The sequence below is a fragment of the Mustela nivalis genome (assembly GCF_964662115.1).
Source record: "Mustela nivalis genome assembly, chromosome: 7".
NCBI lineage: Eukaryota > Metazoa > Chordata > Mammalia > Carnivora > Mustelidae > Mustela > Mustela nivalis.
In genome coordinates this window covers 119560650-119584294 of record NC_139026.1, presented here as the reverse complement: position 1 = coordinate 119584294, position 23645 = coordinate 119560650, and the positions used below count along the sequence as shown (strand labels likewise).

At 37.4% G+C, this 23645-nt stretch overlaps 1 protein-coding gene across 6 annotated transcripts in view; it reads right to left on the bottom strand.

Moving 5' to 3' along the window:
- ARHGAP12 (Rho GTPase activating protein 12) overlaps positions 1-23645 on the bottom strand; it is a 110014-nt gene that overhangs the window by 82275 nt on the left and 4094 nt on the right. For all 6 annotated transcript variants that reach the window (XM_082740787.1, XM_082740785.1, XM_082740786.1 and 3 more), the window contains exons 2-3: positions 10732-10767; positions 8263-9017 (exon numbers count right to left, since the gene is read on the bottom strand). In XM_082740787.1, the coding sequence (XP_082596913.1) occupies positions 8263-8940 (678 nt within the window). In that variant the 5' untranslated portion in view covers positions 8941-9017; positions 10732-10767. The remainder of the gene's footprint in view (positions 1-8262; positions 9018-10731; positions 10768-23645) is intronic.

Below are 23645 nucleotides of genomic sequence, written 5' to 3'. Positions count from 1 at the left end.
CTTTGCTGAACCGGAATCAGTCTGGCAGTTCCAACTTTGCCAGCTCCCTCTCTGGCCTTCAGAGCAGCTGGTGTCAATGAATGACTTGGTACACAGAGAGGTATAATGTGGGAAGACCTCGAGAATCAATCTCAGAAACAGAGGATATGGTTGGTAAGTACCATTTTGTCTCTCTGAGATTTCTCCCTTATTCTTGGGAACAGCATACTTACAACTTCTCTGGAGGAACAGTTTCTCTAAAATAAATTCCAAATATGTAGTTTGGGTACAGCCCAATCATGCTCCTGGCCATAAGTGTAAGCATGTCACAAGCTAAGCCCAATTCCTTCTCTGAGATTTTCTGAATTAGAACTAAGAGAAGAAAATAAAATACCCTAATACAAAAACGAAGGACGTGAGCCTAGTAGTTACTAGCAACTCATCTATAGCCATGTGGAAGAAGTCTGTTGGGAAGTATAACAAAATCATGGAGACATAATCAGAGACAAGAGACAAAAGCAATGAAAGGAATCGTGACAGTAAACCAGACCCTGGCTCCAATGAATAAACCCTTCCTGTAGTCTGGTTACATGAGCCAATAAATTCCCTTTTGCCTCACCATGGCACAGTTGGTTTCTGGCACTTACAGCTAAGTTCTGATTAATCATCAGGCTTAAAGTAGAAAAAAAGTAAGTGAAAGGAAAATAAAATAAGGCAAAATGCATTATGGATTAATAAAGTAAAAGGACAGGTAAACTTTAGAAGAAAGTTAAAAGAGACTCTAGTTGTCTTAGAAAATGCAAAGGCGAGAAAAGGTCAGGTAAGAGGTAAAAGGCAGGCAGACATAAAAGGAGTTTTATTTACATGGATAGTGAGCCCAATGCAACTGTAGGCACTGATGCAATGTAGGTCCCTTCTTAGTTAGACAGTTCATGGCTTTCACTAGATCCTCAAAAAGATCACCACCAAAAACAACTGAAGAGGAAGCGGCCGGATAAACAGGTCAATACTAAAATAAAGCAGGCTCTTAGTTCCAGAAAGAACCTAGTAATACCAGTTATCCTAAAAGATCTCACTCAATTTTGCCTTTGGAATTAACCCAAATATAATTTCAAGCTGATCTAGCTCCTCTACCAAATTTCCATCTATCTAGACATTCATGCCTAAATTTCCCTAAAGATTTATCAATCTTTACTCCTAATTACTCTGCCAAAAACTTTCACTTCAAGAATCTAGGTTTCTGGGGGCACCTGGGTGACTCAGCCAGTTAAGTGTCCAGCTCTTGGTTTTGGCTCAGGTCATGACTGTGACATTTTGAGACTGAGCCCCAGACAGGGCTCCAGGCTGGGTATGGAGCCTGCTTAAGATTCTCTCTCTCCCTCTGCCTCTCCACTCTTGCTCATGCTCTAAAAAACTAAAAACGTGGAGGGGGGCGGGGGGGGAAGAATCTAGGTTTCTGGATACCTTGAAATTTTAACACAATTTGGTGCAAATGTGCATTTCTTGAGAAAAGGGTTGGTATTTTTCATCAAGTAGTCAAATAAAACCAAATTTTAAAACTATTATTCTTTCCTGTTTTGATTAAGAATAAAGATGTAAAGAGAAGATAATCTTGGGAAGCAGAAACAGAAGATGGAGCTTCCCAGATGTTTCAGGGAGGAAAGTACAAAGGAAAGTTAAGGACACTGAATAGTGTTAAAACATCAACATTTTGCCTAAATGTGGCTAAATAATGACTGCACTCGTTCCAGCAGTGTGGCAAGGGGAGGACTTAACAAAAAGATACACTGAGCAAGGATTTGGATGACAGGGGACATTATTAGTTGTTACTACACAAAGCTAATTCATATCTGTTTTTAGATTCAGCACCATCTATGTGGAAACAGATTTAGGTAAATCTCTAACAAACACTGAAACCTTTTATACCTAATCTGTATTAGCCAGAAAATCCAATTAGCCTGAAAAATTACATCCCTCAAGCATTCTTCTTAGTATAACAGATATTGTTTGTATTAAGGCACAATTTTTAAAATGTTCCCTACACTGAAATTGCACATACAGTATGATTTTTACTTTGTAAATATATATGTATGTATGTATAGTTTAATTTGTATTTTTAAATACAATAAACATCTATACTAGCAGTCGACACTATTTCGGATTAAGGAAAGACTAAAAATAAATATTTAAATGCTTTTCAATTAGGAACAAAGTGTAGATCTGTAACAAATTACGGAATTGATTTCATGAAACCAGTATAGAAGAGTAATACCTTGAAATGCTGACGAACTATTTCATATATAAAATTTTCCAGATTAATTTAAGATTAGGTTCCAAATGCCAGAAATGGATCAGTTTATCACTATTAATGAAGATATTCTTTCTATAAGTGTATCTACCACCTAAAAATCTAGAACTTAAACATTTCTAGATTTAAGACCATGATAAATATTCATATTATATTTTAAAATAATGATTCTAGGCATTAAAGTTGTTTGGCCTTCCTAAATTTATGTCAGGTTGTCAGTCCTCTAACTGACCTTTCTCTGTCTGGCATTTTGTCAGGCTTATAGACAAAGATCTACCATACCATTTCTACTCTCCAGCTTTAGACAACACTTTCTAATAATTATATGGAACTGAGAAACTCGATACTCAAGCCTGGTAAAATATATATTAAAGTAGCATTAGTGAGATCATGAGAAGCAAACAGAGCATATTTTTTTTTTAAGATTTTCTATTTATTTTAGAGAGAGATTAAGTGCATGAGCCGGGGTGGGGGGGTACCGAGGGCAGAGGGAGAGAGAAAAGCAGACTCCCTGCTGTGCATAAACTGATATAAGGCTTGATGCCAGGATCCTGAGATCATGACCTGAGCTGAAGTCAATGGCTTAACTGAGCCACCAGGTGCCCCGTTTTAAGGCTGTTTAAAGGTTTAGAGCTCTGAACTAACTTACTGATTTTCAAAGTTTCATATTCTCTGCAACCATTAGTATGAACTTTGAAACGACCTAAAAATCTGTTGCTCATAGGAAGACAATAAAATTATGTATCCATTTTACTGGGAGCAAAGAGCCAAACACAATTTTATAATTTTTTACTCAAATTTTGGAATCTCTGCATTGAATTAGAACTTTTTACCTCTGACTCCATCTCCCTAATATTCTTTGATATGCCTGTAGGCAAGAATCACAGCACTTCTAGGTTACTGTTTTTCAAAAAAGAAATATGCGTCTTTACCAGGACATTAACCTAGCTTTCCTTTTCCCCTTTAACTTGAAGTATTTGTTGCTAAACACTGGTCATCATTCCAGAAGCCTTTAGCCTATCTACTATATGCCAGGTACTATACTAAGAACTCGATAGGCAGAAACAGACAAAGGCATAGTAACTAGCACGGCTTGGAGATTACAGACTGCCTAGCAAGAAGGAAGAAAATCATCCTAAATGTGGTGAGCACAACAATGGAGGAGCACAGGATGTGATGAAAGCTAACGAGAGGATACCCCATGGATGACCAGACTAAGAACACTGTTAAAAGGTCAAGAAAATTAATACTTAAAAAGTACCACTGAAAACTTATCAATCACTTCCAATTCTGGATAAAAGGAATATATGTACATTCCCTATTCCTCAAACTAACTACAAATAAAAACACTGAACATAATACAAAGCAAACAAGAAAACATCTGTCCATCGGTAGATGAAAGGATAAAGAAGATATGTACATACACACACACACACACACACACACACACACACACTGGACTATTACTCAGCCATAAGAAAGAGACTTGCCATTTATGACAATATGGATGAACCTAGAGGTTATAACGATAGGTGAAATAAACCAAGCACAGAAAGACAAAATACCATATAACTTCACTTATATGTGGAATTTGAAAACCAAAACAAATGACTGAACAAATAAACCAGAAACAGACTCATAAATACAGAGCACAAACTGGTTGTTCCAGAGGGGAGAAGGTAGGGGATGGGTCAAATAGGTGAAAGTGATCAAGAATTATTATTAAATAATTCAAACACACACACACACACACACGAAGACTCTGAAAGGTAAAGAGAAGGTAGACCAACTAGTGACCTCAGGACCCAATGAACAACAACATGGTGGTTGAGTTTCCTATATTTAATTTTGGCTTCATACATCCTAGATTTAAAGGGGGAAGTCAGCAAAAACCAGAAACACTAACGGACACAGACCAAAAAGCCCCAACAAATTCCTGCTCTGTCTAGCAAAAGGACCAGAAAAGGGGAAAGAATGAGCAAAGAATGAAAACTTTTTTACATAACCACTCTACAACAGCCAAATGCTACAGGAAAAAAACCAATAGCCCTACCACACATCTCCAGCAATGGCAAACAGGTAACCTAGATTTACACACTTGCCAGGCTGTTACAAGGAACCCCAAAAACCCCCATGAGAGTGGTGTCAGAAAAGGCAAGAGAAAAGGACAGTCATTGCCAGACAGTAACAAAACATGTTCCACCCCCAACACACACACACACAGTCTACTGGGAAAGTCAGAACTTTCACTACTGCCAAGTGGGTAAGGAAGCCATCCTCTAAATGGTATTAGTGGAAGGTATGTGGACCAAGTAATGAGGTACTTCAACCCCTCCCAGACAGGGAGAGAACAAGGAGACCTAGTGGGGAACCACAAATTAATGAGAAACTCATGGATACTTGAGAAATTTAAAGCCTCTGGTACCTAAAAATCACAACAAACAAACACAATTCAATTTCCTTCCAGATTAGTCTAACACCTCACACTAGGGTCGAATCACTTTAGTTCCCGTTACCCAGTAACACATGTCTGACTTCGACAAAAAAATCAGAAGATATGGCAAAAGGCAAGAAAACATTTGAAGAGATAAAGAAAGTAAAGTAAGACATAAAGAGGGGCGCCTGGGTGGCTCAGTGGGTTGGGCCTCTACCTTCGGCTCAGGTCATGATCCCAGGGGCCTGGGATCGAGTCCCGCATGGGGCTCTCTGCTCAGCAGGGAGCCTGCTTCTCATCATCTCTCTCTCTGTCTGTCTCTCTGCCTATTTGTGATCTCTTCTCTTTATCAAATAAATAAATAAAATATTTAAAAAAAAAAAAAAAAAAAAAAAAGAAAAAAAAAGAAAAAAAAAAAAAAAAAAAGTAAGACATAAAGAGATAAAGAAAGCACTGATGTTAGAATTATCAGGGAATTTAAATAATTACATGTTAAGAACTATGAAAGAAAGACAACATTCAAAAACAAAGTAGGCAGGCAGAAGGAAAAGCTAAGACAGAATCAAAAAGAAATTCTAGAAACTAAAACACTATAACAAAAATAGAAAATGTCTTTTGATAAGATGATCACTAAATATGCTGGGAAAGAATCAACAGCACAAAGATATGTCAAAAAAAGGTCCCAAAATGAAAACAAACATTTTCAAAACCTACAGAAAAGCGTATCATACACAAACTGCAAAAAAACAATGATGCGGAGAAAAGCTTGAAGAAGCCACAGGAAAAGACATCTGAACTATTGAAGTCAAGAGTAAGAAAGAAGTACAGCATACTTTTCATAAGGAACCATGCAAACAAGAAGAGGGGGTAAAATACTTAAGTGTTGAAAGAAAAAAAATCACCAACAAAAATAATCAGTCTAAAGCCATAGGAGCACAATATTGCATAATCTTTAACAAAAGGTTTGTGAAAAAGTAGGGGAAAGCAGATCTGAAGAGACTGCCCTTGGATAAGAGAGGCAATGCTTGCGCTGTACGAGTGGGAAAGGGGACTGCTGATCCAGGTGTACTAACAGATTTGATGGCGGAAATAACATTAGAAACGACGACAACAGCTCTCTCTGTAAGTAAGTACTGAATACTTACTATGCTAGCCAGCCCCAAGATGGCCCCCAGTGATCCTCCTCTCCTGACATTCGTATCCCTATGTTGTCTCCTCCCACAAGGAATACAGCTAAAACGTATAACCAAAAGGAAACGATAATGTCGACTTTCAAGACTCTGGCTTTTAAAAGATAATGCCATGTCCCATCTTGGACTGCTCCCTCTGAGGGAAAGCTGGTCTACATCATTCCAGCACCTGTGAGGCAGCACAGCTAGCTCCCTGTGAACCAGATGGAACCAGAAGCAGCTTCTCCAGCCCCAGCCACACCTTCATTAAGACCATACCCTTGAGAGCCCCAAGCCTGTAAAACCACTCAATTAACCTACCTCTGAGTTACTGAGCACAGAAACTGAGATCATGTTTACTGTTTTAAGCCACACCAGACTTAGCAGTAATGTATCAAGGAGAAACAGATATGTAATGTATTTATGCACGAGGCATAGCTCGAAGTATATTAGCTACAGCAGCCCACATAACCCTCAACAACTTTGGGATCCCCATCTTAAGAGAAGGAAACTGAGCCACACGGAGGTTAAGTACTTTGCCGCAGTTATGGCGCAGCTGGTAAGTGGTATGGAAACACATCCAAATCTAAAGCCAGCACTATCAACTGCTGTGCAATACTTCCTCTCCAAAACCAAAGATTTTCCATCCCAAAGCTTTTATTTAGGCTGTCAGTAGAAGGTAAGGTTATCTGAGATAAGAGAGCAGGGAAAAACAGGTGAATGAGAGAGAACTGAAAAAATGAAAAAGTTTTAAAACACTTGAGGTGCAGAGTTAGGAAAAGGACCAGCTAGAGAGATCTAACAGGATTTCCAAATGGTGTTAGGGGTTCAGGAAAAGTTAGGCGCCACGAACTTCCATGCAGTGAATTTACAATGAGCATGATGAAGAGAATCCAGGACTGCTAGCATACCTAAAAATAAAACAACCTGAAGCGCACAGTAACAGTGATGATTATCGGCAACGGAAAACATGTCCTTCCCAGGTCCCACTCATTCAATAAGGAGCATGAACAAGAAAAAATCCAAGAAACATTACATATCCTATGTCCAAGTATCACATAAGACTACAAAAAAATAAAAGCCTGCAAGACACATGATAGTGAACTGGTAGTACGACCTCATGTATCTGCCTTGTTTTTGTTTTTTTTTTTTTTAAGATTTTATTTATTTATTTGACAGAGAGAAATCACAAGTAGATGGAGAGGCAGGCAAAGAGAGAGAGGGAAGCAGGCTCCCTGCTGAGCAGAGAGCCCGATGCGGGACTCGATCCCAGGACCCTGAGATCATGACCTGAGGCGAAGGCAGCGGCTCAACCCACTGAGCCACCCAGGCGCCCAACTGCCTTGATCTTAAACATCATAAGTTTCTCTTAAGAATCTTTCCTTTTCCTTACTTTCATTCAAAATGTCACAAGAAAATTTAAAAGCTACAGGAAAAACAAACTGGTTCTATCACAATTAGACAACACCTAAGAGCAGCCTCACAAATACTGACTCAACTGGATGACTAAATCTTACAACAGAGCTTTGGGCCAGAAATTAATCAATTTTCAATTTCACTTAAAATTAGACTTACCCAAATACATTCAAGTTCAATTTCCTGCATTTGCTTTTAAAATTATTTCACTTGACTTGACAAACTGGTAAAAGCTTAATCTCAAAATAAAATTAGGTAAGGGAGCAAAAAAAATAAAATAAAATCATGGACACAAAATTTTTTTCAGGCTACTGTTCTAGGCAAGAACACTTAGACACTTAGGACACAAAGTGCAAGAATGAAGGTAGAGATTTAAATAAATATTCGGGGCACCTGGGTGGCTCAGGTCATGATCCCAGGATAAAGCCCCACATCGGGCTCTCTGCTCAGCAGGGAGCCTGCTTCCTCCTCTCTGCCTGCCTCTCTGACTGCTTGTGATCTCTGTCAAATAAATAAAATCTTAAAAAAAAAAAAAATATTCAAGGTCAATAAACCAGTTTCAAAAAACTAACATTCCAGGGGTATCTTTCCTCAAATGCCCATTAGTACCTGAAAACTTAATGGAAAAAAATGAATCCAGTTAGAAAACAAATTTTGTCTAGTAAAAGAAATATCATAACTGGGTAAGTTAAGTAAATTCAATAGAAAAGAAAAAAAATCTTCTCCACACATAAAGCCCCATAAAGGTATAAAAAGTATGGAAACCATAAAGTCAACCTTTATGAACTTGACAATTTGTTATACTATTCTCCATCTCATTAAATCAGGACAGAACTCGTGTAGTCTAAAAACAAAGCAAACAAACAATTCCTAACTCCTACAAAGATTTTGATTAAAATCTGTAGTATTTTTGTTATGATGGTGTAAGTGTTGCATAATTCTACTATTCCTCTTACCCTTATTTGTTCAGTGGAGCTGCTGCTAAGTTCATCGCCAGACTCAGAATCCTGATGTACTCTTTCAGAGCCTTCTCCTGCTGAATCACAAGACTGCTCCTGGGAGAAGCTAGTTTTCTCTACATCCAAGAACTCTGGACCGGGAAAGTGACCAAATAAGCGTGTCCTATTCTGGCCAGAAACCTTAGGAGAATGTGAGTCACTGTTAAACTTTCCGTTATTATGGGTCAGGTCCAAGCTTAGGGTCACAGTCTGACCTGGATTATAGTTCGGTCCAAAATTCTGATTTGCATCACGAATAAGACCTGTTCCTTGAACAGACGATGATGGCTTTCCAAAACTTGAAAGCTCAGGCAATTTGTTCACATTTTCTGTTGACCGCTGAAGATGGAGATTCTGTATCATTTTCATAGAATTATTTGGCAGTCCAGCTGCCTGTTTAACAGGCGGCATGAGAGCTTTACGGGTGACCTCCTTAACATACTGGGCTGGCACATAAAACGCCTTGGAATTCTCATCGGGTTTGACTTGCCACCAGTCATCATTGGTCTTCTTCACCAAGATGTATCGTTCCCCTTGTTTTATCACAATCTTTCTGTCCTTAGCTTCATATTCATAATCATATTCCACTTCAATATACACTTGTCCTGGAATAATCTTCCCACTTCTGTCAGCCATTTTTATTCAACAATGTTCACCTCTCAAACAGGATGGTATGCCACATTATGGCTTTAAAGCTTGTTGTATTAATAGAGCTATTTTTATGTAAGTGGAGGAAAAGAATGAAGAAAATGTTAACATAGCCTAGATTTTTTAAGATTTATTCATAAGCACCATATAATATAGGCCCTTAAAGAATATTACCTTCAAATCTCAAACCCCAGAAACTAAACATGTATCTAGTATCATATGTATTGTCCTATATTAAAAACACTAATTCTAACTGTAATCTACATTCTCTAGTCATTTATGAACAAAACCAAATCAATTATTCCAGTAATGGAATAATTGGTATTTACTGGAATAGTAAATACCCTAACCAGCCAGAGAGAAAAAAATTCAAAAATGAGAAGTGAAAACTTTCCTTCTTTTCATGACTGCCTCAAACCTCCTTCTCTTTCTTAGAAAGGCTCAATAAATATGTCTCAGGCACTTACCAAGGGCCGGGCGCTGAGCTAGGTTCATTTACCTGAGAACTTTTTTGAAAGTGGAGCTGAATTTCAATAACCCTTTACCCCTTATTTTCTAAAATGATCAAGAATACTAATGACCTTTTTAAAAGTTAGCCAATTATACAAGTTTCCCTTCCTAACATAAACAGATAGAAAGGACAGTATTGTAATAGTTGGACAAAGTATGCACACAAAGAAAAGAAACTCCTAGCTTACTTTGTTTCCCTCTTACGTCTACCTCAGGAGGGCCACAATTCTTGTCAGATTGAATCCCACAAATGCAAATAACAAGTCTTTATATCTGGATATGTTAAAAATTCTCATCCCCTCTGCCAAAGTCTGAAATAGATATAAGCCCTAAACTGGCTTGAGAAATCCAAGGATTCATTTTTATTTCTGTATCAATTCCAAAACAGTTCAGTACCTCAGAGAGAGTACTCAAGCCTCCAAGTGATCACAGCATCTCGATATTGCTACAACTCAAGTCAAGGCCCAACCATAAATGGGTTGTGCTGAATTGTGTTTCCCAAAAAAGTATGTTCAAGTCCTAACCTCAGGACCTGTGAATATGACCTTATTTGGAAATAGGATCTTTGCAGATGTAATCAATTTAAGTGAAGTCACACATGATTAGGGTGGGGCCAAAACCCAATGACTGGTGTCTTTATAAAGAAAGGGGGATTGGAAACAGGGAGAAGACACACAGAGGAAAGAAGGTTACGTGACAGCAGAGGCAGAAACTAGAGTGAAGCAGCTTTAAGGACTGCCAACTGATAGGTTGGCAAAGCTAGGAAGAGGCAAAGAAAGATTGCTTCCTAAAGCCTTCATAAAGGGAGCAGAGCCCTGCCAATGTCTTTATTTTGGACATCTAGCCTCCGGAACTGGGAGATGATAAGTTTCTACTGTTTTAAGCCACTCAGTGTGTGGCACTTCGTTACAGCAGCCCTAGGAAACTAATATTCAACCCAGAGCTCAAGGCTCCCAAGGGAAACCTAAGCAATTCTGAATACTGAGATATACCAGAACTGTGTAAACCTAAGGTGCCGTGACAACCTACCAATCTTCAGCAGCCAACTGTTGGGCATCATATTGTGGAATGTATATGTGCAGTTAACAATCATTCCCCTCAAAACAATTTTCTTCTCTGTAATAGTTAAAGCCCATAAGCCCAGATGACAAATAAGTTATTGATCCAATTTCAGTAACAGAAATTTACTTTCTAGACAAACTATCTGGATAACAAACTTAATATGGTAATGTTTCAAAAAAAAGAAAGAAAGAAAAAGAAAAAACTTACCTTAAAAGAAATAAATATCCAGTATTACACTTAAACCTATAAAAAAAATAAAGTTCATTAATTTCAAGCAGGATTGCTTTAAAAAGGCTAATAATGTAACGCTGCTCTTGCTTTAGAATAGCTATAATGGATTGCTCACATTTTTATAATAGCTCCAATGTTACAGATCACAATTGTGTTGCGTGCCATCCTCCAAACCGTACCCCATAAAAAGGTATGCTTCAACACGACCCCCTTCTACTTCACTTACACGTAATTTCAACTTCATTTCTGCCCTTTATTTTTTATCCTAACAAATACCTTTTTAAATTTTCTAGTAATATGAGAAACAACTTTTGTAAAATTGTTAAAGTGACGGAATACATTTTCAAGTTTACGGTACTGAGCAGATAGACTGAAAACAAATACTAAAAAGCTACTGGGAGTCCTAACATATTTCCCCACAGACTACTTACTAATTATAAATAGAGGGATATGCCCCAAATAAGAGAAATGCAGCAGTCATGAGCTTAACCAAGTGACAAACTTAATTATACCAACAGTGGGACAACCTGGATGATATATGCTTCCTAATGTGATATACACAGTGTCACCTAAGTTGTACTCTTGTCAAAAACATTTTAAAGCTAAGCTAATTATTAGAAAACAATTCCAAAGTGTAGACATCCTATTAGATAACAGATCTGAACTCTCCAAAAAATTCAATTTCATAAAAAATGAAAAAAGGAGGAAGATTCTTCTACATTAAAAGAGACCAATGGAGGCACCTGGATGGCTCAGTGGGTTAAAGCCTCTGCCTTCGGCTCAGGTCATGATCCCAGGGTCCTGGGATAGAGCCCCGCATCGGGCTCTCTGCCCAATGGGGAGCCCACTTCCCTTTCTCTCTCTGCCTGCCTCCTTGCCTACTTGTGATCTCTGTCAAATAAATAAAATCCTTTAATAAATAAATAAATAAAAATAAAAAATAAAAGAGACAAATGAACCACAGAAACCAAATCCACCTAGTGTTCTACAAGGTACCTAAAACTTACCATATCCAAAAGCTACTTTCTGTCTCTATCCCACCCGGGGCCCCAGCAAGTCTGCATGGTGTCCCATAGCATAGCAGTAATACAGATTCTAACCTTCCAAATGTTCAGCCTTTACTTTCGTTTCCACGAAGTCAATCACAATGTGCTTTTACCTAAATAGAAGTTTTTCACTACAACTTTTCAAAATTCCACACTGAAGGACTTATCCTCAGGTGATTTTTTTTTTCTTTTTCCTTCCAGGAAGTAATAGAATAACTTAAGCAACATCTCTGAGCTCAGATGTACTATAATTAGTCAGATATTTACCCACATGAATGGAGAAAAGGAAAGTATGAAGAATAACAAGAAAACTGTAAGTCACACTAGGAGCAGAGAAGCTAGGCAATGGGGAGCAATGATAGGTTAAAAGCCAGTCCGAGTTCAGCCCCTTTCACTGCCAGGCTTTATGACTACACCTTGCCCAGTGACTAAAAAGCTAAGTATGAAGGAGGAGTTAGGGAGAAAGATAAGTCAATTCAACATGAGACACGTAATCTAAAGCTTTAAAGAAAATGAGACTGGAAGGATAAGGAAAATGGAGACATAGACAAAAACTTTTATACAGAAAAGGCAGCTGGGTATCAAGGCAAGCGATGAGCAAGAGTGGACACAATGGGATAAGAATAGGGGAACTGGAGCCAAGATCGTGTTCTAGTTATAATACTGGGGTGGTGAGATGGGGAATGAAACTGGGAAGCCCCAAGGAGACACTATTAAAATTATAAACTTCTAAAAAGTCAGACAGCAGGAATTATGTATAACAACCCAAGATCTGGCATAAAACAAGAAAAAAGCCTTATTATAAGCTATGGGTTCAAAGAAAATCAAAATTGTGGGGTAGCTCTAGAAACTCAGATCTAAGTGAAAATCATCTTTAAATAACTAAGTTATGTTACCTAATTTTATTTAAAAATATAACCTATATTAAAAAATTTTTTACCTTTTTAACTTTTCATTTGTTTGTTTCTTTCCCTATTTTCCAAACTTGTGGAAACTAGTCTTCTCTTTAGACTAGGTTAACACTGTTTATCCTGTTATCTTAACCTCTCAAGTATTTTGGTTAGATTCCTTACTGATCCAACTATAATGCTCTGAAGGCAACTCTCCTCCAGTTGAAATATGTTCTATACTCATCACCACAATCCTTTATCCGTATTCATCACGAGGTCACTTACAAGTAATTACCCAACCACCAATACATATAAAGTTTTCTCATACCTACTGCCCAGTACCAACCACTTGTTTACTTGGCAGTTTCATAAATAGCCATGAAGGCTTTCCATGCCTCCTACCAGTCTTCTTCTTTCTCATGTTTCAACAAGAACAGATATACACAGAGATAAACACACACACAACTGCTTACATCTTTTACTTCTCTTCCCCCACATCTGATTCAGAACTTCCTACCAGGCTATTTTAAAATCTAATGGCCTCCTCCTTTTTCTGCCATTTTTTCTCCTTTTCTTTCCTACCACAAATTACATAGCTCAGCACATGTTATCTTCCTCCCCCAGGACATCTGTTTTAAGTACATCTCTCAGCATGATATCTTTACTAGGTGTATCCAAAAAGTAAACAAGTAAACACAATCTTAAGAGACATATAGTAAATGCACCCATAATTAATAAGTCTACAATTTTTTTGGAATGAGTCTACACATTAAGCCTAATACACAGATGTACAACCAATTTAACAATTCTAGTGCTATGAGCAACAAAATATTAATATAGCCTCACACATAAATATTAACTAACTTCAAAATACAATTTAAGCCATTATCCTTGACGTGAAGTTCTCCAAGAAGATTTAAAAGTACTTGTTTAAGGGGCACCTGAGTGACTCAGTGGGTTAAAGCCTCTGCCTTCGGCTTAGGTCATGATCCCAGGGTCCTGGGATCGAGCCCCACATCGGGCTCTATGCTCAGTGGGGAGCCGGCTTCCCCCTCTCTCTCTGCCTGCCTCTCTACCTTGTGATCTCTGTCTGTCAAATAAATAAATAAAAAGTGAAATCTTAAAAAAAAAAAAAAAAAAAAAAAAGCACTTGTTTAAAATGAAGAATCCCGGGGCGCCTGGGTGGCTCAGTGGGTTAAGCCGCTGCCTTCGGCTCAGGTCATGATCTCAGGGTCCTGGGATCGAGTCCCGCGTCGGGCTCTCTGCTCACAGGGAGCCTGCTTCCTTCTCTCTCTCTCTCTCTGCCTGCCTCTCAGTGTACTTGTAATTTCTCTCTGTCAAATAAATAAATAAAATCTAAAAAATAAAAAATAAAAATAAATAAAATGAAGAATCCCTAAACAGGCCTCTACTAAAGAAATCAATTAAACTTAATGAGCACAACAAATAGTTAAGGACAATTTCAGTATTAAACTTCAGAATAAGAAATTATAGTAAATAATTTTGTAAACCCTATACTTGTACAACAAGAAATCATAGGCCACTAGTGAGCACTTTGTTTTTCATAATGCATGATCCCTATTTTCTAAGAATAAAAGAGTACAGAATATAAGACATTTATTTAGGTCTAAAGAACAGAAGAAAAATGCAGTAACTGATATTATCAACTATTCTAGACATAAGGAAATAGCAAAAATGGGGACACCAGAGGGATACAGGAAATAATTGGTAACTAGAAAGCAGGACAGAACACAAACATAAACTAGTAAAGGAAATTCAAAACCAAGATTTAAATCTAAAACAAAAATGAGGAAACAACAAAAAAAGCATTTGGGGAAGCAAGCATATTCTACTAAAAATGATATTTGCATGGGGTATTTTAAGGCAATTTGTGCCATTAAGTCTTAGTCAGAAATGAGTGTGGACATGATGACTTTTTTTGAGCTGTTACAAGAATGGAGAAAATATTCTTATTTAAAGGAGAAGAAATATGACCTTGGGTTTGACAATGAGTTTCAAGATAAACCACCAAATACACAATCCATTGGGGGGGAAAAAAAAATAGGAACACCTGGGTGGCTCAAATGGTTAAGCATCTGCCTTCAGCTCAGGTCATGATCCCAGCGTCCTGGGACTGAGTCCTGAATCAGGCTCCTGGCTCAGCAGGGAGTCTGCTTCTCCCTCTACCCCTGCTCAAGCTCTCTCTCTCTCTGTCTGTCTCAAATGAATAAATAAAAAATCCTTTTAAAAAAATTAGAACTTTATTAAAATTAAAAACTACTGCTTTGTGGAAGACACTGCTAAGAGAATGAAAACATCAACCACACGCAAGGAGAAAATACTTTCACTTATCTGGCTAAGGATTTGTATACCAAGTAAACAAAGAACTCTTAAAAGTCAACAAAAAGAATTTTATATGGAATAGGTTCTGAATGGAATAGAAAAAGGATATGAAAAGATACCATGAAATAAAACATAGATGGCAAATAAGCACATGAAAAAGTGTTCAACATTATGTCATTAGGGAATTACAAATTAAAACAAGACACACAGCACACACCTATTATAATGGCTACAATCCAAAAAACTGACAACACCAAGTGCAAGTGAGGATGTAGAACAACAGAACTTCCATTCATAGCCCGTAGGAATGCAAAATGGTTCAGGCACTTTGAAGACAGTTGAGCAACTTCTTACAAAGCTAAACATGGTCTTCCCATCTGATCTAGCGATCACCCTCCAAAGTATTTACCCAAATAAGTTGAAAACTTATGTTCACAAAAGGCCCTGCATGCAGATGTTTACAGTTGTTTTATTTATGACTGCCAAAAACTGGAAGCAACCAAGATGTCCTTCAATAGGAGAAAAGATAAACTGTGAGACATCCATACAATGAAATATTATTCAGTGATAAAAAATAAGGTATCAAACTACGAAAAGATACAAATTAATCTTAGATATATTTTGCAAAGTGAAAAAGGCCAGTCTGAAAATGCTACACACTGAATGACTTCAAGTGTATCACATTCTGGGGAAGTCAAAACCATAGAAAGAGTGATTGCCAGAACGGGAGAGTGGGAAGGAGCATTCTGTAAGTGAAGCACAGGAGATTTTTTAGATCAATAAAACTATCTTGTATGATCCTGTAATGGTGGATATATAACACTGTACACTTGTGAAAACCCATTAATCTTTATAACACAAAGCATGAACGTCCATGTATGCAAATTTTAAAAAATCATTCAGTAGGTTGGGGGAATCACAGGATTTCCCAAGAAAGCAGGTGAGACAATATAGTTTAACAATATGACAAATACATGGAACAACCTCTGGGGAAGGATGCTGGAATTATCTTGGAAATAAGTGAAGTCTATAAGAATATAGGCAAAAGAACTACACAAGTACTCTATTCTAAGCTGATAAAAACATTTCCCATGGGGGTATAAGTCAAAAACTCTGATACCGCCATATATGTACACTAAAATCAAATAATTAATTAAATGGAATTCAGATGATGGGAGCCAGGTTTCTCGATGACTGAGTGGGAATTTATAATCCTGCAGAAAAGTTTAGAATGATCCATGGATTAGATTTGGAGACATCAATATAAACTCATTTTTAGCTTACTACAGATAAAGTTACATAAAGGTGATTTCAAAAAGAAATATTACAAATGGGTTGGGGGGAAGGGGTAACAGGATGGTGAGTATTAAGGAGGTCATGTGTTGTGATGAGCACCGGGTGTTATAAATAACTAATGAATCACTGAACACTACATCAAAAACTGATGATGTATAACTGAACACAATAAACAACAACAAAAAAAACAGGAATATTATGATATATCTCTATATATTGCTTAGTATACATATGCATATTTCCTTTCTGTCAGCAAAAATGACAGCCTAGCAGCAATAAGTATACCCAGCACCCAGATACAGTTTCTAATATCATTCCCCAAGGAACCAAGGCTCTTGGAGAAATGGCCGATCCAAGTACTGTGGCAGAAAATACACAAGATGAGCCCAGAGCATCTTAAGTGTCACACTGACCCTTCCCCTCTGGATTTTAAGGACTCGATTTAAATCCAAATTAAAAGTGATACCATGCATATTTTATATTCATATTAAAATACCTTATATTATGCCGACATATGTTTGAATAATTTAAATAAACTCATGCTTCTTTAGGTACTTTATCATCAAAACATGAATTACAATTATTTAACAGGTAGTGTTCTCTATTATCAATGGTTGTTATATTTTCAAAATCATTCTAAAATAATCTCTATGTGGAGAGTAAATACTGATCTAGCTGATATATGACAGCAGAAAGTTAGGAGACTACTGTATCAAAAATTTCACACACACAGTACTGAATATTGTACCCTGATCAAGCCTTTCAGACCAAAAAGGACTAAAGATTAAACTAGAATTTATTCCCTTCAGATCCATCTGCACACACTAAGAGTTTTTTTTTTTTTAAAGATTTTATTTATTTATTTGACAGAGAGAAATCACAAGTAGATGGAGAGGCAGGCAGAGAGAGAGAGAGGGAAGCAGGCTCTCCGCTGAGCAGAGAGTCCGATGTGGGACTCGATCCCAGGACTCTGAGATCATGACCTGAGCCGAAGGCAGCGGCTTAACCCACTAAGCCACTCAGGCGCCCCACACTAAGAGTTTTAATGTGGTGGTGCAGGATACCGGAAGATTGCCTATAAGGTAAAAATAAACAAACAGAACTAGTAAAAAGTCTAAGGAACAAAAAGGTTTTCTTGAGCCAGTAAGTTAACTTCCTCTCCCTTCAGATTCTCCTACTTCATAAGCACCTATATTGATAATGGCTCCATGCTAACCTTTAAAACCACCCTTCTTTGATGCTCAATTCTGCTTCCATATTTTTCAGTTTTTTTTTTTTTTACTCTCTTCTAAATGCAGTCCAACCAATGGATTCTTCTATACCCTCAACACCTGAGTTCCATTTTTTAAATTTCTTATTAAGTACTTTGAAAAATAATCATTTTTAATCGAAAATAAACAAACAAAGAGGGGCAAATGCGTGGCTCAGTCAGTTAAGCATCTGCGTTCAGCTCAGATCATGACTGGGATCAAGCCCCATGTGGGGCTCTCTGCTCAGGGGGACCCTGATTCTCTCTCTGCCTGCTGCTCCCCCTGATTGTGCTCTCTCTTTCCCTACCAAATAAATAAAATCTTTAGGGGGAAAAAAAAACCCACAAAGCAAAATAAAGAAATTAACTTTTTTTACAGTTCACATAAATTTGATCTTGCCTCTGTGGCATCTCACCTGCCCCCCTTTTTAATAAGAACACCTTGATTTTCCTTTGGGGAAGCACCCACACTCATGATCTCAGACCATACCATTACACAAGTTGTCATACATTAATCAGAAAATCATAACCTTGGTCTTTATAAAGCTTAATAGGATTTCTAGCCCTCTAATAACTTACTCTAGAAAAAAAAGTTCATTTTCTTAAACCATTCAGATTTACCCTCTTAAAGAAAATCTTTGAAATGAGTATTCACATTCAATTACTTTCAAATGTTTACCAAATTCTTTACTTTAAAAAAGGATATAATCTACAAAACAGAGGCAAATACAATTGTAGTGATTTAACATCTGGCCACTGCAAAGTTCTAGTCAGACATCAGTAACTTAAAATTTAAAAAAAAGGAAAAAAAAACTATTCTTTTTAATGCTTAAAAGATGCCAACCTACTCCAAAATTAACAATGTGATAAGAGCCACTATAGGCAAAGGACTTGAATAGATATTTTTCCAAAGATGATACACAAGTGGCCAATAAACACAAGGAAAGATGGTCAATGTCACTATCATTAGGGAAATGCAAATCAAAACTTCAATGACACCACTTCATACCAATCGGAATGGCTATTGTAAAGAACAAACAAAACAAAAAACAACCAAGGGGCACCTGGGTGGCTCAGTGGATTAAAGCCTCTGCCTTCAGCTCAGGTCATGATCCCGGGGTCCTGGGATCGAGACCTGAGTTGAGTTGGGCTCCCTGCTCAGCAGGGACCTGCTTCCCTTCCTCTCCCTCTGCCTGCCTCTCTGCCTACTTGTGATTTTTATCTGTCAAATAAATAAATAAAATCTTAAAAAAAAACAAAAACAAAAAACACCCAAAATAAGTGTTGATGAGGATGTGGAGAAACTGCCCTTTAAAAAAAAAATTATTTTATTTATTAGAGAAAGAGAGAGAGCGCGCAAGCGAGAGCACAGGAGAGGGAGAAGCAGACTCCCTGGTGAGCAAGGAGTCCAATGCGGGCTCAATCCCAGGACCCCGGGATCATGACCGAGCTGAAGGCAGACGCTTAACTGACTGAGCCACCCAGGTGCCCCAGAAATTGCCATTCTTGTGCATTCTGGTAGGAATGTAAAATGGTACAGTCACAGAGGTAAACAGTACAGTGGTTTTTCAAAACACCCAGCAATTCCACTTTGGGTACACATCTGAAAGAAGAGAAAGCAGGGACTTGAAAAGATATACGTACGTCCATGTTAATAGCAGCACTAATCACCACAGCCAAAAGATGGAAGCAAACCAAACGCCCATAGATAAATGCCTAATCAAAATGTGGTATATATATACAATACTATTGTCTATGTATTACCAAAATAGTCACTACAGACTACAAATCACCTTATATCCGTCTACCCAAAAACCACAAAAGTCAATAAATCCTCACATAGGTTTTACAGATCCTCTTTCAAAGTAAATTTTAAAACGCAAACATTCAAACTTTTAGAAAACCGAAAAGTAGCACTTATGTAGCACACAAATGATGACCTACTACTACTATCAATGCCTCAGAGCTTTCTGTCCTCTCCTGGGAAAGAAAACACACCATGATTCTTAATTTGTACTAAAATTTAAGTTCTTTTACAAAACACTGAAAATCCAATAATGCAAGTTAAATCCAAACAAGATATCACATACCTACCACAATACAGTTATTTTTACAAAACAAGACAATACAAAGTGCTGATACCAACAACTGGAACACTCATACAGAGCTAATGGAAGTGCTACAAACGGGACAGCCAGTTCAGTAGTCTCCTACAAACATACATTTTCTGCAGACTGTATTCTGGGCCATGAGACAAATCTCAATAAATTTAAAAGGACTGAAAACATACCAAGGTATATTCTCTAACAAGTGAATTAAGTTATAAATTAACAAAACATAGCTTAAAACCCACAAATTTGTTGGAATCTAAACAACATACTTCTAATTATCTCATAAGGAAAAGAAGAAATCAAACAGGAAATCTGAACTGAAATGTACATGAAAACATGACATCTCAAAACTTACGGGATGCAGCTAAAGTAGTGCTCAGAGAAAATTCATAGCACTAAATACCCATATTAGAAAAGAAGAAAGGTCTCAAATCATTGATGTACACTTCCACTCTAGGAAACTAGATGAGGAGCAAATTAAACCCCAAATAAGCAGAAGAAAAGACATGAAAAGAGCATAGAAGAAATCAATAAAAAAAAGAGAGAGAAAAATGTTAGATGAAATCAGAAGCTGGTTCTTAAAGATCAATAATACTGATAACCCTCTAGTCAAACTGATCCAGAATAGAAGGGAAAAAAACACAAATTACCAATATCAGGAATGAGACAGGGGATAGAACTATAGATGTAAAGACATCAAAAGGAAGATAAGAGAATATTATGAACAACTTTAAGCCAGTAAATCTAACAACTTAGATGACCAGACAAATTTCCTGAAGGACAAATTACCAGAACTTCAGAAGAAACTGATAACCTAAGTAGCCATGTATCTAATAAAAAAATTGATCTGTCTTTAAAAATCTTTAAGATCTTCCCACAGGGCACCTGGGTGGGTCACCTGGTTAGGCGTCAGCCTTCAGCTCAGATCATGGTCCCTAAGTCCTGGGATCAAGCCCGACTTGAAGTCAAGCTCCCTGCTCCTTCTCCCTCTGCTGCTCCCCCTGCTGTGTGCTCTTAAGCATGCACTCTCATGTTCTCTAATAAACAAAATCTTTAAAATTAAATAATAAACAAATAATTTTCCTACAAAGCCCTGACCCAGACGGCTTCCCTAGAGAGTTTTACCAAAAATATAAGGAAGATAATGCCTGTTACACAAAGCTTTTGAAGAAAATTGAAACAGAAGAAAAACATCCCAATTCATTCTATCTGGTCACCATTATCCTCATACTAAAAGCAGACAAAGACATTATAAGAAAAACTAAAAACCGACTTCCCTCATAAATATAGACACAAACTTATCTTCAACAAAGGACTCATTTAAATATACAGAGAACTGTACAAGTCAATAACACAACTCAATAAAAAATGGGCAAAAGATATAAACACTTATCCAAAGATCTACAGATGGTAAGACCATTAGAAGATGCCCAATATCTTTAGTTATTAGAGAAATGCAAACTGAAGTCACAAAGAAATAACACTACATATCCACTAGAAGAACTAATATTTAAGACTGACAATACACCAGTGTTTTCTAGAATGTGGAGCAATCAAAACTCTCAAACACTGCTAGTGGACATTTTATAAAAATGGTAAAACCACTTTGGAAAAAGTTTGGCAGGTTCTTAAAATTTTAAATATATATCTACTATAGGACCCAGGAAATCTACCCCTAGGTATTTATCCAAGAGAAACAAAAGCATGTATCCACGCAAAGACATGTAGGTGAATGTTCACACCAGCTTTATTTCTAATAACCCCAAATTGGAAACAATCCAAATGACCATCAAGAGGTGAATGGATAAACTAATTGTGGTATATCCACACAATGAGATATCACTCAGCAACAAAAAGGAATTAACTATTAATACACACAACAAACTGGAAAAATCTCACAATAATTTTCCTGAGTAGGAAAATTAAAAAAAAAAAAAAATCCAGACAAGAAAGCGCATACTATATGGTTCCATCTACACACAATTCTACAAAATGCAAACAAATCTATAGTGCTGGAAAGCAAATCAATATTGACCAGAAAACAAGTTGATGAATTAACCTTAAGCTCAAGGAAATTTGGAGGGCAAGGTGGGAGTTAGATATGTTCAAATTACACATTTAAAATATATGCAGCTTATTACACAGCAATTATACCTCAATAAAACTGTTTTTAAAAAACCCTAATGAGGGGCACCTGGGTGGCTCAGTGGGTTAAAGCCTCTGCCTTCACCTCAGGTCATGATCCCAGGGTCCTGGGATCAAGCCCCACATCGGGCTCTCTGCTCTGCAGGGAGCCTGCTTCCTCCTCTCTCTCTCTGCCTGCCTCTCTGCCTACTTGTGATCTCTGTCAAATAAATAAATAAAATCTTTAAAAAAATAAAAATAAAAAAATAAAAAACCCTAATGATATAAATTCAAAGTACCACCTATCACTCCCACACACACACACTAGAATGGCTTTAAATACATATAAAGGCTATTTCATGTGGTAAGGATGCCAGCAACTGGAATTCTCGTTCACTGCTTGTGGGAATGCAGAATGTTAAAGCCACTTTGGAAAACATTTTGGCAGTTTCTTATAAAGTTATTAAGCATGCATTTACCTTACGATCTAGCCATTGCTTTTCAATACCTCTAAGTATTTACCCAAGAAAAATGAAAAAATAAGTCCACGCAAAGGCCTTATATGAACATTCACAACAGCTTTATTCATAAGTGCTAGAAACTGGAATCAACTCAAAGGCTTATCAGCTAATGAATGCCTAAGCTAATCGTACATCCATCTGTAAAACACGAAAGAATACAAACCAAAAGAGATCCTGGGAAAGGGTTGGAGGGGGATGGGCAAAATGTAAGGTTAAGGGGACTGGGAGATACAAGCTTCCAGTTATGGAATGAAAAGATCATGGGAATAAAAGGCACAGTATAAGGAATATAATCAATGATATCACAATAGTGTGTATGGTGACAGATGGTAGCTACACTTGTGGTGAGCAAAGCATAAGGAATAGAGAATGCTGATGGGTGCCTGGGTGGCTCAGTTGGTTGAGTGTCTGCCTTCGGCTCAGGTCATGATCCCGGTGTCCTGGGATCGAGTCTCATATTGGGCTCCCTGCTCAGCAGGGAGCCTGCCTCTCCCTCTCCTATTCCCCCTGCTTGTGTACTGTCAAATAAATAAATAAAATCTTTTAAAAAGAGAGAGAGAGAGCCTTCTACATCTGGCTTGTTTCACTTAGAACACTTTTGAGAGTCATCCATGTTGCTGTATGTAGCTGTAGTTCACTCCTTTCTATTACTGAGTATTACTCTATGTTAGTATACACATATTATAACTCAATAAAACTGATTTTTTTAACAAATCAGTAATATGCAGCCAAATATTGGTATTTTAAAGATACCACTCGAACTGCAAAATGTAATCTAAATTACATTACTCAGGGTTAGGGACCTGAAATTTAAATCTAGGATTTGCCGTTTCTTGGCGCTCAGATGCTGAGCCCCTTAACTCACCTGTAAAACAAACAATATAAATCTCCAAAGATTCTTGTGAAAATGGAAAAGAGAAAAAGTATTCTGTAAACATAATATCCACACTAATCACTGCTTAACTCAAAAAAGGGTAAGTTTCAGGGGCACCTGGGATGGCAAAGTCATTTAGCATCCAACTCTTGGTTTCAGCTGGAGTCATGAGTTCAGGGTTGTGAGATCGAGCCCGGTGATGGGCTTCACACTCAGTGCAGAGTCTGCTTCAGACTCTCTCCCTCTGCCCCTCCCCACTGCATGCGTGCTCATTCTTGCTCCCTCTAAAATAAATAAATCTTTAAAAAAAAAAAAGTTGTGAGTAGAAAAATTGTGACAAATTAACTAATGACTTAAAAAAATAATCCCTCCTCAAATGCACATGCCTCTGCCTCTTCCTAGCTATGTGATCTAAGACAAGTTACTAAACCTCTCG